The sequence below is a fragment of the Rhineura floridana genome, chromosome 11, assembly GCF_030035675.1.
Source record: "Rhineura floridana isolate rRhiFlo1 chromosome 11, rRhiFlo1.hap2, whole genome shotgun sequence".
Classification (NCBI taxonomy): Eukaryota; Metazoa; Chordata; class Lepidosauria; order Squamata; family Rhineuridae; genus Rhineura; species Rhineura floridana.
In genome coordinates this window covers 18,081,649-18,098,937 of record NC_084490.1, presented here as the reverse complement: position 1 = coordinate 18,098,937, position 17,289 = coordinate 18,081,649, and the positions used below count along the sequence as shown (strand labels likewise).

The 17,289-nt window shown below is 45.2% G+C and overlaps 1 protein-coding gene across 3 annotated transcripts; it reads right to left on the bottom strand.

Moving 5' to 3' along the window:
- Positions 1-630: 630 nt before the first annotated feature.
- Positions 631-17,201, bottom strand: KIF22 (kinesin family member 22). Of its 3 annotated transcripts, none has more exons than XM_061590643.1 (13): positions 16,980-17,201; positions 14,005-14,210; positions 13,177-13,304; positions 12,880-13,028; positions 8,419-8,859; positions 8,122-8,335; positions 6,622-6,724; positions 6,083-6,260; positions 4,649-4,760; positions 4,483-4,559; positions 3,201-3,404; positions 1,640-1,699; positions 631-786 (listed from the first exon to the last, which is right to left on the bottom strand). In XM_061590643.1, exons 2-13 carry the CDS (start codon positions 14,202-14,204, stop codon positions 751-753), a joined length of 1,902 nt encoding a protein of 633 aa, XP_061446627.1. In that variant the 5' UTR covers positions 14,205-14,210; positions 16,980-17,201; the 3' UTR covers positions 631-750. The 3 variants fall into 3 exon arrangements, with proteins under 3 accessions (XP_061446627.1, XP_061446626.1, XP_061446628.1); XM_061590642.1 differs by lacking the exon at positions 16,980-17,201 and adding an exon at positions 16,900-16,966; XM_061590644.1 differs by lacking the exon at positions 16,980-17,201 and adding an exon at positions 16,900-16,966 and having other exon boundaries at positions 8,182-8,335.
- Positions 17,202-17,289: the final 88 nt, after the last annotated feature.

The window sequence follows — 17,289 nt, the reverse complement described above, 5'->3', positions numbered from 1 at the left end:
TGTTCACTACTTTGGGGGCCTTTTGGCCAAAAGTGGTATATTAACTGTACTACTACTATACTTTTAATTCAGAGGGAAAATATACCTCACCTAGCAGGTGCTTGAGAATAAGACTTAAATGCAAATACCTCCATCCTCATCTCTTTTCCTTCATCCTAATATATTTCCCCATTGTAGGCTTCCCCCCCCACTTAATGTTGAAAATAGCATCTGTAGTAAGTGCTGTAGTGATTCCACACAGGAAGTTTTTCTTCACACAGTGTAGTTAAAACTATGGAATTGGCTCCCACCAGGATGCAGGGAAAGCCACCAGCTCGGATGGTTTAAAAAGTGGATTAATTCATGAAGAATAAGAGTATCAAGTGGCTACGAGCCATGATGACTGTGTCCTCCCTCCACTGTCAGGGGCAATATGCCTCTGAATGCCAGTCGCTAGGAATCACATGGGGGGAGAGTTGCTGTTGCTCTCAGGTCCTGCTTGCAGGCTTCGTATAGGCATCTTCTGGTCCACTGTGACAATGGGATGCTGCGTTAGATGGGCCTTTGCCAGAGCCAGTAGTGTAGGTACAAGGTAAATCAGCAAGAGGTTTGATAGAGGCAGTATAAATCATTTGAGATGCTGTAAAGGGATTCTACGTTTCTTTCATATATTTAATACATTTAAATGCATTAAAGCTAAAATGATATTAAAAACCCAAGTCTTTGTTCATAAAAACACACAGAGGAAGCAGCTTCCCCAAGTCGGTCCAGTTACTGAGGAGTTCCAAGTGTGCTCAGGATATTCACCTAGAAAGTAGCAAGGGATAGAAGAGCAAGCATATTAACGGCTATTACACTGTTTGTACCGTTAGTACTTTTAAAATCCTCTGGATCCAATCCAGTGCATACAAGATTACATTGTATACATTTAAGCTTTACCCAGAATTATCTCAGACTGCCTCTCTTGCATTTTAACAACTCATGAGGAATTTTATTCAGGCGACCGAGGGGGCTGGTGGAGAAGGGACAGATCTGCCAGCCTACAGTATTCCATGCTGGTGGCAGAGGAATGCGCTTGCCTTCTCCCACTGCCAGCATGGAAATCAAGTAGGGGGAGGGGCAGAGTAAGCTCTCTCTCCTCCACCAGCCCACTTGATTTCTGGGCTGGCCCTCAGGGAAGGAAATGCCTCTGTGGCCAACAGGGAAATGCAGCAAGTGGCAGCTGTGAGGGAGAGAGATTGATCCCCCACCTGCCACTCAGCTTGTTAGGAGGCAGATTTTTTTTTAACTAGCCTGCCAAAAGGCAAATAAAAAACTTCAGGCTAGTAACTTCTGTCCTAGCCTAGATACAAGGCTACCATGCCTCTTGTATTTCATGACCATTTGGCTTTTCTGCTTACAATTTTTCCCTCTATATCTATACATCTGCCAATTGAGGATAACATTTCATCCATCTAATGTAAAGAGCTCTACTCCAGAACAGCTTATGACCTTATGCAACAGTAACTTTGATAGTTTTTTTTAAAAAGTTACCACAGAACTCGTTTGGATCTGCTGTAACTCTAACGTACGAGGAACAGATCTTCATGTTATACCCACTCCAAAAATAAACTATAGTCTCTTTTCATTACCCCTAATGCAAACTGAACTGAATACACACCTTCAGAAAAGAAGCTGCTTGCTTGGCTGAGATGCCATCAACTTTTCCAAGGTCCTCTACCTTGGGGGAAAGAAGGAAGGAGACAATGTGTTAGTACCACACAGTTGCACAATCACAAAGATATGAGGGAAGGGCCATAGTTCATTTGCTTTGCATGCAGAGTGTCCTAGGTTCAATCCCTGACATCTCTAAGCAGAGCTGGGGATGTTCCGTCTGAATCCCTGAAAAGCCTCTGCCAGTCAGTGCAGACAATATTCACCTAGATGGACCAGTGGTATACCTCTGTATCAAGGAAGCTTTGGAAAAAAGGACAAGAACCATGAAAAATGATGCAGACCAAGAAGGTAGTCCAGTTGGATGAACAGGGCTTGATACAGTATTACTAGACCAGATGTACAAGAGACAAACACTGCGGGCTGGCAGGCAGCTGTGGCCTTTCTAGGATCTAATAGAAGTAGGTGGCTTTCCAGTTGAACAACTTCTTAACTCAATGGAGAAGAATAAAATTATGCATTGTGTTAGAACTACAACTCAGGGTCACCCAATAAAATTCAGCGGCTGTTGATTCAGGTAAAAAAATAATGAAGTACTTCACACAAAGCATAATTTATGGATTTCAGTGGCAAAAGATTACAGGTTTGATCCCTGGCCTCTCCAGACAGGGTTGGGAAAGTGCCTTGTTTGAAGTCCTAGAGACTGATTGCCAGTCATGTCAGTGCTCAGTCTTCCCAACCTGGGGTCTTCCAGACTAAAATTCCCATCAAGGGTGATGGAATACAGCCCCTTCCTCTGTTCCTAAATCAGGCCATTGGTCCATCCAGCTCAGTTTGGTCTACACCAGCCTTCCCCCCCATCTGGTGCCCTCCAGATGATGGTGGGCTATAACTCATCACCCTTGACCATTGGCCATGTTGAGGGGGGCTGAGAGGAGATACAGTCCAACAACTCCTGCAGGGCATCAGGTGAAAGGTGGATGTAAACAAAACTGAGCTAGAAAGACTAATGGACTGACTTGGAATAAAGCAGTGCTTGTTCGTAAGATGTGGCATTGGGCACTAGCTGAGATGGCGGATGGGTCTATCAATATCTATTGGCAACAGTGGCCAAATGAAACCTCCATGTTCAAAGGCAATATGCCCCCACAATTCCAAAAATTGTTCAAAGGGAATATGCCCCCAATATTGTTTTAATATCATGCTGGTGGGCTTCCCAGAAGCATCTAGCTTACCATTAAACATAGGATGTTGGATTAGATGGACCTTTAGCCGGATCCAGCAGGGATCTTATGTTCTTAATAGGTAGCTCCTCCCTTCCTGACCCAGAGTCGAGGATGAGCCAGCATTCCAAACTCAAAGCTGCCCAGTGAGCTAACAGTTGAAGTGGGATTCATCTGACTTAATCCTTTGCCTACTAGACCCCAACACTATGGGCACAAGTCAGGCCTAGAGCACATGTTAAAGCTCTGCACAGATTGCTTTCCACCTGAAGGTAATATTTCCTATGCAAGAGAAGTAGCTGCATCTGAGTGCATCTCAAATGATGCCTTCGAGAGTCCACTCACCTTTTCAAACGACCCATGTTTGTGTCTCCAGGCCACAATGAGCTGAGCCTTCTTCTTGCCGATCCGGTGCAGGGCCATGAGATCCTTCACACAGCCTGTGTTCAGGAGGGCCAGGATGTTCCCCTTGCTGCGGGCCAGCAGATCAGGCCGTACCTCCACCTCCCACTCCGGGGGAGCCTCATTTTCAGAGTCAAGGGCCGAAGCCTGGATAACGTACCAAAAAAATAGTGGTTTGATGTTGCGCCAGTCTCTTTGGACCATTTCTTGACTGACCCACTTTGCCATTTAACCCATATCCTTTCATTTACCTCACCTCTTACCAGCACCAAGTCCAGAACCTGTAGCTCAGACTATGTTGCCAAACTGTGTTCCATGGTATTTGCAGAGGCAAATGGTGAAGCCCTATAGGGCTGGCTAGTGCACTGCATGAAGTAGACTGTGCTGCAGACCAAAGGTAAGAAACCTGTAGTCCTCCAGTTGTTAGCTCCCCAACAACCCCAGCCAGCATATCTAGGGAGTTGTAATCCAACATCTAGAGGGTCACCGATTCCCCATTCCTGCTCTAGCCCATCCTCCAGCATCCTGGCACAGGTAGATGTTCCGTGGCAGACATGGCAACATGGAGAGCTTGAAAACCACCAGCTCAGCCCATGCAACAAATGCACAAGACGCCAAGTTCAGTCTCGAGTTAGGTAGCTTGGCAGGACACTCTCTGGTCACAATAACCTAAGGAGAGGCTGCTAGTCTGAGATGACAAGTCCAGAGCTTTGATCTGTCTTGGTCAGACATCTGCAAAGCCACTTCCTTTCTGACCCCATAAGAAACCATTCTGGAATTCTCCCCACCAACCTCACCCTTAAGAATTCAAACTTGCTTAAAATGGGGAAGGTGGGAAAAAGGAAGTGCCAGACAGGAAGCCCAGATTCTCCTGATCTGGATACTGCTACCTGCTCCACTCCCAAATTTGGCCTGGGAGGGCGCACGTGTGGGTGTATATGCGCTTCTGGAGAGGGCTTGCTCTTTGTCCCACCGCTAAGGCCGAGACAACCTGAACACAAATAGACATCAGGCACCAAGTGAGGGAATCTGTTCCTTTGCTCTAGGACAGAAGATCTACAGAGGAAAGCCTGCCCCTGCCAAGAGCATAAAGAACTTCATTCAAACATATTTGAAAACCGCCTCGAAGATCTAAAGTGGCATAGAAATCTGCTAAACAAAATAACTCTGCTTGCAGTCACCAGCCCCAGGTTCACCAAGGCAGACCCCAAGTGCCCTTACGCACCTTCTTCTTTCGGCCTCCCTTCTTCAGTTTTACAATGATAATACCATCTTGCGCCTGAGTGTTCCCAGGTTTCTGCACTGGAGAGGAAAAGAGCAGAAGCTGCAATCTCATAGGAGGTAGGAGCTCAAGAAGGGAGCCCTGGCTTCCAAACCTCAAGCCCTCTTACCTTGTTGGAGGGGCAATACCACAGCCTGTTTCTGGGGTCTGGCAGGAACCCGTGGGCGATCTTTGTCCTGCAGAACCTTGGCTTCCATCTCCAGCTGCTTCTCCTTAAGACTCTGCAGGGAGCCAGAGAAAGGGAGAGCAGAATGAGGGGACAATTCAAATGGAGGGAGGCAGGGCTGCATTTGGGGGCCTCCAGGAACGTATGGGCCTCCCATTCGGTTCCCAGCCCCACCAGGATCATACTGAGGTGCTCACTATGTAACATGCCATTGCCATATGGCCCCCACTGTTATGAGGCAGTCCCCAGTGCAAGGCGTAAGACCGTACAATTTATAGCAGAACCCCTTCCAACAGTACCTCTCTATTGTCCTTCAGATCTGTCCTTTATGGCGCTACAGTTGGCTTAATCACTCAGCTGTCCTCCATAGTTGAAACACAGGCTATGTATGGGTATATTTGTGCATATTCTTCCTCTGTCCTTCCCATCTGCTCCCCTATCAAAACTTTAATTTTAAAACACCCATCTCCTTGCTTACATTTCTCTCAGGTGATGAGTATGGATAGTGCCATGTTACAAACTTGCACCCTTGTATGTGATTACATGCAGATTCAGCAGTCATTTTACAGGGCTTGAAAACAAATAGGATTTAAAATGTACACAGCTGATAACATCAGAATAGATGCTAAAACCATAGGTCCTTCCAAATTTAAACCAAGGCACAAAAGAACCCAACCACCTCAAAAACATCTCTGGAAGCTCTGGTAGGCTTCCAAGGAAGAAGTCTCACAATTGTGGCACAGTCACTCAAAGACCTCTCCATGTGCCTTTAGAGTCAGAAAAGGGCGCAGATCAAAAAGGGCTCTGCTCTCCAAGAAGTGCATTTATGGCCAGCAAGATGCAGTACATGCAAGACAGTTGGATGCCTTCCATTGACTGCTAGGACCAATAGCCACTCAGGCTCCTCCCCTCTGATAGCATGGCTCGCTGCTTTCCTTGCATGTAGCAGAGAGAAAGAGAGAGGCTGTCACTCAAAATAAAGGAATCTTTGTTGATTAACTGATCATGACTTTCTGTCAAATACAGCTGTCTATGAGTCAAACATTGGCTTTGAAAGGGGGCACACACTCTTTTTGGCCCATGGCAGGCATCTTCAAAGAAGCATACCCTCCTGTGTGAAAGTAAAAGGACTGTCTCTGCTAAGATGGCACTGATCACCTGCACATTTAAATTTATTTTTTCACCAATTTTTGCCAGTCTATTGCCTGCCAAATCAGCGGCAGCTTTTTTAAAAAAAAGTTTTAAAAATTAATCTGGTCAATATACTAATCACAGACCTAAAACATACATATATATTAATATCACATGCACAATGTTTTTGAGGGATCCTTATGGGACATAAAGAGTTTGGGTACACTAATGAACAAAACCCTTAACCTTCACTTCCCGCCGAGTCTCATCCAGCAGCTTCAGAAGTCCCAGCCGCTCCCTGCGCGGTGTGTTGAGGAGGGGAAACACGCAACTTCCTGCCCCAGCCTGCTGTTTTTCCAAGGACTCTAAGTGCAGCAGCCGTTCAGCCACGGCTGGCTCAAGATTCTCCAGAGGCAACAAGGAACTGGAGGGAAACAGACAGAAATTATGGACCAGGTTCCACCAAGCTGTTCTGACAAGCCAGCCAGAGGGCCTGTTCAGCGTTTCAAGGGTGGAGTGGTCACCCTCCTGAAGTGGTGTGAAAGAACTTGGCAGTCGGGGGCAGCATGCTTCAGAATACCAGTTGCTGGAAAGCGCAGGAAGGGAGAGTGCTCTTTCACTCAGGTCCTGCTTGCCAGCTTCCCAAAAGCATCTGCTTGGTCACTGTAAGAACAGGATGCTGGGCCTTTGGTCTGATCCAGCAGCGCTCTTCTTATGTTCTTAATTTGACTGCACCACAAAGGCACAGCTAGAAAATATATACTAGAAAATATTTGGTGCCTCACCTGAGTGGCTTTTGCTCAACCATGCTTGGCTGTTCCTCCTCTGGGCAAAGTCTCTTGGCTTCGGGACCTGCATCACTGGAACCTGGGCAGGGTCTCTTGGATGCTGCCAGGAGAAGGGGAGGGCATTTTACTTTATTTGATGTATTTATTAGATCTCAGAGCCTGCTCCAGCTGAGCTGCCTCCCCCACCCCAAAAGGGCCATTTACCGCCAAGTGGCTTGTGGAAAAGTATCCTATTATATTTCGGTATTGTTCACTGCAATCTTCCTAATATATTTTGAGGACACTTGTAAACTACCTTGGAATCATTTGTACCCTGAACAGTGGGGTTTCAATAATTATTATAAATAAATATCCTGCCTTATCAAAATCATTTCAAGCCAGCATACAAGCCACATATCAAAACACAATTGCTATTAAAATGTTTTTAAAAACCCACCCATCCACTAGAAAATAAAAATGAAACAATCACAAAACAGCCCTAAAAACATGACTGTCATATAAATATGTCCAGATAAAAACAGCAAGGGCAAAAATGTTTTTACTTGGCATCTGTTCTGTTCTGAGCGGGATGCACGAGACGGAGATGCGGGTGCAATTAAATCGTGTTTTATTAAAGTAATGGATACATCAAAAGCAGTGCGCTTCATAGCAACCCCTGAGCTATCTCACTAGAATTCTCTAACTGCACTCTAGGCATGCTCTGCAACGTTGAAAGAAAGTTGACTCAGCAGCTCTAACCCGGAAGCGGCAGTCTTAAATAGACAGGGTCTTGGAGCGTACTCTCTGGCGCCTGTGCAATTCTTGCCTTTGACCTGTCGGTTTCTCCCTGTGTCGAGAGCGTGGTGAAGGGGGGCATGCTTCCAACACCTTGTCTGAAGGAACCTGCTCCTTAGCCAGAGATTCAAGGGCGGGGGGCGGGCGAAGGGTTGGACTCATCCTGCGAGTCACCGGGTAAAGGGGGAGTTAACACCCGCTCCGGCTCAGCATCCAGCTGCTCCTCTGACATGTCTGGGGGCGGCGCACTCTCCCTGGCTGGGACAGCACCATCTGTGGGAACTGGCCTGAAATCCTCCTTACTCCCTCACTCAAGGTCTGGCGGAGTCTCAACTTCTGGGCCATCCTTGCCCTCTGACAGCTGAGAAGCCTGAAACTCATATCTCCCCTGCTCCAGGCCCTCGCAAGAGAACTGGGGCTCAACAGCATCTAAACCATGGAACTGGGGAAGGTGTTCCAAAATCTGGATGCCACCACTGAAGAGGCCCAGACCCTCCTAGCCGCTATAGGCAGGGGAATCCAAAGCAGAGCCTTCTCCCCGGATGACCTCAAGGCACAGACTGGTTCATAAAGGAGCAGCAGTAGGTGGTCACTGATGAAAAGGGTGTACCATGAAAGGTTCTAGTGTACACTTTGATTGAGGCTATGATACAGAAACTTGAGAGCTGTACATTGAACCCCTCTGGGTAGGCCTGCCCTCCCCATCACTTCTCTCCCCCCCACCTTGCAAAATGGTCACGCCCCACTTCTGCATGTCAACTCCAGCCCAGCTCCCTTCCTTACAGATGTCTGGCAGGGTTTCCTGTGTGAAGGGTTTGTTCACCACTTGCTTCGATTTGGCAGCAAAGTTGAGGCTTGTGAGGGTGTCAAAGTAGCATTTCTTCTCAGGGGCAATATTTGCAATGATCACGCTGTGAGCACTACCACCCAGAGAATCCTTGAGGGAAGGAGACAGATATTTAGCAAAATGCTGAGCTCAGCAATTCGAAAACCCGCTGACTCTCCAGACAACCCAAGTACCTGCAGTAGACGGGTAAGTTTGCTGTCTCTGTAAGGCACCCGAGGGAGTCCCTGGTTGAGGGCATCGACCACCTTGCTAAGCACAAAGAGCGACGTGTTGATGGCCCCACTCTCCTTCAGACGGAGGCCTTGGTTGCCCGTCCGCCGGTTGTCCTCCGAGCCAGCTAAGTCGATGAGGCACAGCTTGGCAGCCCGCCGGGCATATGGTGGCCAGCCCTGGGTCTGGCTCACGTGTACCAGCAGGACAGCATGACTGCGACTTGAGCGATGATTCAGCTGCGTGGATGCCACTGTCCGATTGCTGCTGGCTGGCAAGAAATGGCTTTCAAAGTCCAAGAAGCTAGTGATCTCTCTCTGTGTCAGGCCGGGCACCAGAATGCGGTGGTGGCGATCTTCCCGGATGGGCAGGTCACGGAGGGAGGGGTCTAGGAGGTCCAAAACCTGTGAGACAGACAAACTACTGTCGGCCCAGGCGGAAGTGGCACCTCAAACCCCACCCCTTCAATCCCCCTTGCTTCTCAATAACACATGGAGACCAGAGATAATTTCCTGGAACAAATGGCTTAGTTTGATCAAGTCCAGCATTTTGCCCCAGGCCGCTTGACAATGGATAAAGCAGAGAGCCAGTGAAGGGGACACACCATGGCATGCTGCTTAGATGCCACTATGCAGGTCTGTTTCAGACTCCTCTTGATCTTCCTTCTGGTGCTGTATGCCCCAGAGTCAGTTCAAGACTTTCTCAGCTTTCCCCAGTTTCAGCCCCTGGATGAGCTTTCTAGCACTCTTTTTCCTCTGCCTTCCTCCACAACCCCAAGGGAGGCCTCCTTTCTCCTGGCTCACCATCTTTAGTCGCCCCTTCAGCTCACCGCCACACCTTGCAATGTCCACTCCTCCAAATCGCCCCCTTCCCCTCGCTGTCCTTTCTCCACCATTCTTCTCCCTCCTTCTTTCCCTCTGTCCATCTATCTATTAATTATTTGATTTATATCCCGCCTTTCCTCTCAGCAGGAGTCCAGGGCGGCAAACAAAAGCACTAAAAACTTCAAAACATCATAAAAACAAACTTTAAAACACATTAAAACAAAACTTCTTTGACTTCCGGGAAGGATTGCTTAGCTTGTGCCTGCCTCTGAGGCGAGCTCTCGTCTCAGAGGAAGCTTTTTCAGTTTTAAAACCAGCCAAAAGGGTTTTTTTTGACTGGTAAAAACTTTCTCCCAGGCAAGGGAGAAACGAAGAGATTATCCACAAGCTTCGTTGTGTTTGTTGGGGGACTTGAATTCATTAGGAACGAAGGACCTGCCAACAACGTCAGACGGAGCCAGGGAATTTCAAGCAAGCTCAAACTGATTAAGCAAGACTTTTTTTTTCTTTAAAGAAAAACTTATTCTAACAGGCAAGCATTCTTCTATCTACTCTTATCATTTTGTTATCGTTATAGTAAAAGAGATTTGTTAAAGGATCGGCAACGAAGAATCCCTGGGTGAGTTATAACTTTCTCTCATATACACGGAATTAAGGAGGAAGAAAAGCAAAATAGCCTATCTTTGTTTTTTATTGCAAAAAGCTGGCATGGAATTGAGCATTTTAAAGATATAAACGGATGAGGGGCAACTAATCTAAAGAGGAAATCTGATTTTATGACATTTGAGACTATTTTTTCTGATCTACTTTTTTTTTTTTTGACGAATCTGCTTACTTTTTATGCCACTAATTTCTTGGATGCTGTGAACTAAATTTGTTTTGCATTTTTGGACACATAAGAGATAAGGCGGTTTGTGCTGTCTAGAGGGTGATGTTAGCAGGCTTGGAGGATTAACTCCTTTGTGACTGGAAAAAAAAATAAACTGTTCTTTGCTTGGGAATAGTTAAAAATGACAATCAAGAAGGTGGCTGAGACCCTGGATGTACAGGAAGGGGTTCTCTATCTAGATATGTTTCAGAAAATAATGAATGAGATTAAGCTGGTGAGACAGGAGCTGAGACAGAGCAGACAAGAGATGAAAAGTGAATTTGGCAAAATGAGACAGGAGCTGAAGGAAATTCAGGATTCTGTGAGAGGGGAGGTGGATGAGACCAAAGATATGGCTGGACAAATAAAAGGAGATGAAAGAAAAATTAAAGGAAAGGTTCAAGCCCTGGAGATTGGAATAGATATATCAAATATGGACTTGGAAAAAGATTTGGATTTTATGGCTGTGATGGATCTTGGAGACAAATATCACTGTTTGGAATTCAGCGCTGTCTTTGAAGGAATTGGTGAAGAGATTAGAGATAAAGATATCAACGGTTCAAAAAAATTCCTGGATTGGAAGGATTTGATGGAACTTGAAATGGAGAAAGTTTACAGAATTAATTCCAGATGTGTGACAATGGAAAAACTCTCGGGAGATGTGATGGTGCATTCTGTGGAAAGGAGGAGCAGAGATGCAGCTTTACAACAACATTTTAGTGGTACATTCGGAATTGATGGCAAGGAAATATTTGTGATGAAAGAAATTCCTATCAGACTTTTATTATATGACTATGACAGCAAGATTATTATGGGTGCAAGGATGGAGATGGAAGATGGAATTAACACTGAGAATGGCTATTGAAACTACTGGACCTAGCAGACTTGATGAGGTGGATTAATTGACATGTTTATTTGGAGAAAAATCGATGGATATATTTCTCAAGGAGTGGAAGCCTCTCTTTGACTTTTTGCGGAAAGAATAAAGTAATGTCAATGAGATTTGATGATTAATTAAGATAACTACTGGAGGAAAGTGATTTTGTAATATATTAAGAGACAGGTTTGTTATATATTATAGATCTATAACTGATCTGCGACAAATCGGAAGTCAACATTTTATTTTATTGTATTAGTTATTAATTTGTTTTTGTTTTGTTTTGTTCTGTTTTGCTTTTTGAAACTTTGAATAAAAATTAATGATAAAAAAATAATTCTTTAAAAATATTTCTCAAAAAAAGCTTTGAAAACATTGTCTAAGATTAAAAACATTTTTTAAAAAGAAGGTTTAAAAACTTATTAAAAAGCAATTCCAACACAGACACAGACAGGGATAAGGTCTCAACTTAGAAGGCTTGTTGAAAGAGGAAGGTCTTCAATAGGCGCTGTTGGTGAAATCTTTGGTTCAGGCTTCTGTGAGCTCCAAGAACTGAACAGGCCGCTGGTTTTAACAAGTAGCAAAATTATTAATAGGACTGCTGAAACTGCTTCTGCAAGGCCTACAGAGGAAGTGGGAGAAACTGCTGTGCTTGCCAAGATGCAGTTAGGAAATAGGGTATAGGTATTTGGGGAACTGGTCACTTTGTGGGAAAGGAACAAACAAGTTGTTTTGACATGAGTATGTTTGGATATAAAATTGTTGGTGTATACTTTCTTTGTTTAACCATGTAACAGTTGTGAAATCAATTTACGTCATTATAAGGGTATATGTACTCCCTGTGTAGAGTCATTCGGGGGGCTTACACTGAGACTATCTGAGTGTGGTTCCCCAAGCAATAGCTTGTAATTAATAAAAGAATCTAATTAAAGTGCCAATCCTTGATCTTGAGAGTATTTGATTAGGGCCTCCCAGGATCGGACCTGGCAGGTATAGGCCATATTTTGGCACCTGCAACAGCGCTGAAAAGATAAGAGATGGCGCCTGTCTAATATTTAAAGGGAGGGAATTCCACAGGGTAGGTGCTGCCACACTAAAGGTCTGTTTCCTATGTTATGCAGAATGGACTTCCTGATAAGGTGGTGTCTGCAGAAGGCCCTCACCTGCAGAGCACAGTGATCGACTGGGTAGATAAGGGATATACTGGGTATATACTTACTCAAAGGATAAGGAACCTATGGCCCCACAGATATTGTTGTACTTCAACTCCCATCAGTCTGAACCAGCATGGCCAATAGTGAGGGACGATGCAAGCTGTAGTCCAGCAACATCTGGACAGCTGCAGGTTCCCCATGCCTGACTTGCTACATCCATCTTGCCTGCCCTCCTTTGGCTCTTTTCTTTTTTCTCTCCCCTTTGGCAGCCGTTCTGGCTTGCTTTTGAGCCAGCTTCCCATTCTTTCCCTCTTCCCACCAGCCACACTTCAGTTGTTCACCAAATGTCAGGCTGACCCAGGGTTCACACATGACATCATCAGTAAGCACTGTGGCCAGGACCCTCTCCGGACTAGCCCAGCAACAGCTGACATGAACTGACCAACTAATCCCCTAGAGACCAGCTGGTCACATCAACAAACTTTCTGGGACTTAAAGCACTGGCAGTCTTAAACACAATGTGCAAATCCATCACCAGTATTCCCTTGCTATAGTCTAGTAGGTCATCTCTCCCCAATACATCTGGCTCCTGAGCCCCATCTCATTCTAAGCTGCCTTCCCCAAAGATCCCACCATTCTTAACTACTGAATTTGCTAGACTCAGTTTTCCCTCTCATGCAGTTTTGCCCATCATCCATTACCTTCTCTTGGTAGATTTCAAGGTACGACATAGAGACCGAGTACTTCCACTCATCTCCTGAAGCATCCCTTGTCATTTGCAAGACATTCTGAACTGCTCGTGGTATCACGCCTGGCTGCTCTGGACTCCCCAGCATGGTATGTGTCTTACCTATCGTTTTGGTGAGAGGGAAAAATACATATATGAAGAGAGAAGCAACATCATCTCCCCTCATGAGCCCGATTCCAAGCCCCAATCCACCCACTGACCCCAGCTCCTCTAGGCTGGTTTCATCCATGTGTAGTGTTTTATTCGTCACCTGCTCCAGTAGGTCCATAAGCCAAGATGCTGGCATTCTGCCCTTCCAGCAGATGGCGCAAGACAGGCTGAACAGACTCCATGTAGACATCACGTTGAGTGGCCGTCTCACCATAAAAAGCGTCAAATCTGATGTGGGGAGAGTGAAAAGTGTTTATTGTTCATAGCCATTGGCTGCCACAATACATAAAAATAAGTACCCGAAATAAACATATAACAAAGAACATGATATGTATAGAAAACATGAATTTAAAAACTTAAAAACAATTAATATTAATTAATCTTAAAAAAATTCAAACCTTCAGCCTAAAATCATTTACAAAATTTGCAATATCAAGATTAGGATAATTGTTTTTGTGTTCTCGCTCTGATTTTGCCCGCTGCTAGGGCAAATTTAGCTACTTGGAGGGTTATGTATGGGTCCAGGCCAGCTAAAAGCGTGCAAATTTGCTCCATGATAGATCTATCTGCTGATCTCAAGAAAACCCTATGTACGGATTATTATGCATCTTAGCCACTTTTTCCTAAGTGGAGTCAGAGTCCAAGGGCTCTTTTATACCTACTCCTGTAGCCTAAACAGGGGCTCTGTGAGCATTTCTGCCTTACCTCTCTCAGATGCTCTTTCCTGTTATGCATTCAAAGACAGAGACAAATGGTAGTGAGCAGCGAGGAGCCCAGAGCAAGGTCTCTGTTGCTTCCAATACTGAAGAGAGAGGCTGCAGTTGCTCCAGATCCGGCTCATTAGTGTCCCCATTAAAAATGAGCAACCGGGGTACTATAGGGCTACAACTTAGGAGACTTGCTCTTCCCAGTTCTCAGCCCAACTCACTTGTACTTCATTGTCTCCATCTCATTTCTCCAGTTGAGGATCTCCAAAGAGTGGGAGTCCACGCCTCGTACACAAGGGGCATCCTGACCCTGTCCGGTTCCCATTCCAGGGCGCAATCGCACACAAACCCGAACCCGAGCCGGGGTATTAGCACGAGCTCGCCGGAATTCATTCTGGCTTATGTGTTGATGAGCCGTCATCAATATCTAAGAAGAGAAAAAATGATGGGTGAGATACAAGTAGTTGAAGGAACACCTAACTCTACATCAGCTTATCTGTGAACAAAGATCAATGAAGGCCCTTCTGGCGGTTCTTCCCCCATCAGAAGTAAGGTAGGTGGTAACCAGGGAAAGAGGCTTCTTAGATGTCTAGGGAAGTCTCTCTCTCCAGGTTAGCTAACCAGATTCCTACTTTATTGTCTTTTTGGTGGCAGGTGAAGACTTTTTTTATCTTTCCATGCTTTTAACTTTCATGGGGTGGAGTTCAGGCTGCTAGTTTCATCTGCCACTTTAATGCAGTGATATTTGTTGTATGCTTTACTGTATTATTATTATCATTATTATTATTATTGTTAATTAAATTTATATCCCACTCTTCCTCATAGAAGGAGCCCAGGGCAGCAAACAAAAACACTAAAAATATTAAAAACAAAAGATATTTTTCTAAAAAAATCTAAAAACAGTTCCAAGACACATGCAGACTATGTTGATGTAAGTTGTCCTGAGGATATTTACAGAGAGGTGGCATACGGATGCATTAAAATAAAATCAAGGTGACTGCTAGCATATCTGCATACACTGAGAAACAGTTGCCAGGAGTTCAGTGGTGATCTCTACATTCCTATTAGACTAGAAGTTATTTTGGCACTGCCTATCCATATCAGCCTTGCAGTCCTTTTAGAGCCATCTTCCTCAACCTGGTGTCATCCAAATATTTTGGACGGCAACCCCCACCAGTCCTAGCCAACACAGCTGCTGGGGCACAGAGCTGCTGCCAGTGGGAGCTGTTGTCCAAACATCTGGAGAGCACCAAGTTAGGGAAGGCTGTTTTAGAGGATATTCCCTTCACATTCTTACACATTCCCTAATCCAGTTACTGTTGGAGCTTTGTAGCTCTATCATTCAGGAATACACAGAGAGATGCTAGGATGATAAACAACTGCTCTAGCCTCATGTTAACTGGGTCATACAGAGAGCTTTTTCTGAGGTGGCCCCACATCTATGGAATACCTTCCCTGTAGGAATACAATTGGCACTAATGTTACAATCATTTCAGCACCTGGTCAAAACTTAACATATTTACCCAGGCATTTCAAAGTGGTTACACCTGGGCAGAGCAATCCAAATATCAGGGAGCTGGCAGAAAACTCTGTGGGATTTTCCTCCCGCTCAGGGGCCGCTAGCCCAGATGACCGCACAAACAGGCCTTCTGGGGAATAAGTGTTCCCCATAGGCCGCAATAGGGAATATTTAAAATTATTTTACACACTGGCCTTTTGGCTGGTGGAGTTTGTGGGGGGGTCAGGACCCAGGGGAGGGGGTCTGAATGCCAGGAGGAACTTGCATAAGCCCCCCCAGCTCCTTTCCCACCATGCCCATGGAACACCCCTTTTTCAGGGCTTCCGCCAGCCCTCTGTCCTGGCCATCCTTGACAGACTCCCAGCAGCACTAGCAGCTCCTTGGCTCAGCCAGGAGCTTGGGCCCCGCAATTCACCCCAGCCTGGCAGAAAGGCGAGTTGGATTGCAACCCTACTTTGCTCCATTTGATTTTATGCTGCTTCTATTTGCTTTCAAGGATGATGTTTTTTATTTTACTGTAATGCATTCTCAGCATGATTCATTTTATTGCATGCTTTTTGTATACCATGCTGGTACCTGTGTAGATGAGGAGCAGTTTAAAAATACTTTAAATAAATAAATAAAATACATTCATGGTGTACATTTCTAAACCTATTTTCAGGTCACTTGATCTTCTAATCAGGAGATTCCAACCTCTCAGACTGACATGAGATATGTACAGTAACCAATACTATTACCTGAAGAAATAAGCCATCATATTTTACTATTCATATCAATACACAAACATATGCACATAGTCTGCTTTCCCAATTTTTGCTTTTTAACCCCATCTATTCTCACCAAAAAGCCCTCAAGGCAGTTCACATTACATCCCTTCCCAATAAAATCAGCATTAAAATCATACCAAGAAAATGTAGAGAAGATCACACTCAGGTAAAGTCAAATTCATAGGTTCACATATTTTACAGGATAAGTTATTGTACAACTTTGAGAGACAATACAAATTGTTTTTATAAATGTTTTTATTCCCAAATGGCAACTGTTTCGTAGTACCATAATCACTAACAAGAACTGGAATCACTTCACAATTATAAGCATATTTTGAAACAGCACATGCATGGTAGTAAATTCCCCCTTGCCACTTTTCTACAGCCACCAAGAGTATGGGTGCAGAAGTTAGTTGAGTTAAATAAAATATTCTAAATCTCCTAACGGATAGTCCTGCCTCAAGCTCCAGGTCTGCTTAAAAGTGCTTATTCAGAAGTAAGCCCCTCTGATTCCAAAGGCTTGCTTCCAAGTAAGATGGCTGAGGAACGAAGGCTGCATTGCAGTCCATAACTTCCAACCACCGGCACCTAAGATCACAGCCTCAGCTACATAAGAGCCCTTCTGCATCAGGCCCAGCTAGAGCTAGTCCAGCGTCCTGCTCTCACAGTAGCTGACCAGGTGTCCTAACGGGTCATCAGAACACAGGAAGAGCCTGTTGGACCACGCTAGTGGCCCATCTAGTCCACCATCGGGTTCTCACAGTGGCCAACCAGGTGCCCTAATGGGAAGCCCGCAAGCAGGACCAGAGCACAACAGCAACGCTCCCCACCTGCGATTCCCACCAACTGACATTCAGAGGCATACTTTCTCCGAAACTGGAGGTAGAACATAACCACCCATTCCACTTACCCCGCTTCTATACTTCCGAGTCGGTTCTTAATACGCACAACACCAAGACGCGTTAAAGCAGCTCCCGGCCTTCGTTTGTATTTGGCGCTAAGCCCACCCGTAAAGAGAAACAGACCAATCGGAGAGAGGGAAGAGAAACATCGGTTGGTCACTGCGCGTGCGCGTATAACAGTTTCTCAAGTCTCTGGCCGTGAGATGTAAGAAAAGGAATGCGGTGGTGCGCTTGCGGCTTTTTTTGAAAATGGCGCATGCGCTATTGCGAAGCTTGAGGGCGTTTTAGATCCTCCTCTTTAAGATATGATCGATTGTG

Coding starts and splice junctions, on each gene's coding strand:
- KIF22 (XM_061590642.1), bottom strand. CDS start 16,932: ATGCCTCTGAATGTCAGTTGGTGGGAATCGCAG. Junction 13,305..14,004: donor ATGGAGACAATGAAGTACAA/GTGAGTTGGGCT, acceptor TCCCCACATCAG/ATTTGACGCTTTTTATGGTG. Junction 8,860..12,879: donor TTGAAATCTACCAAGAGAAG/GTAATGGATGAT, acceptor TCTGTCTCACAG/GTTTTGGACCTCCTAGACCC.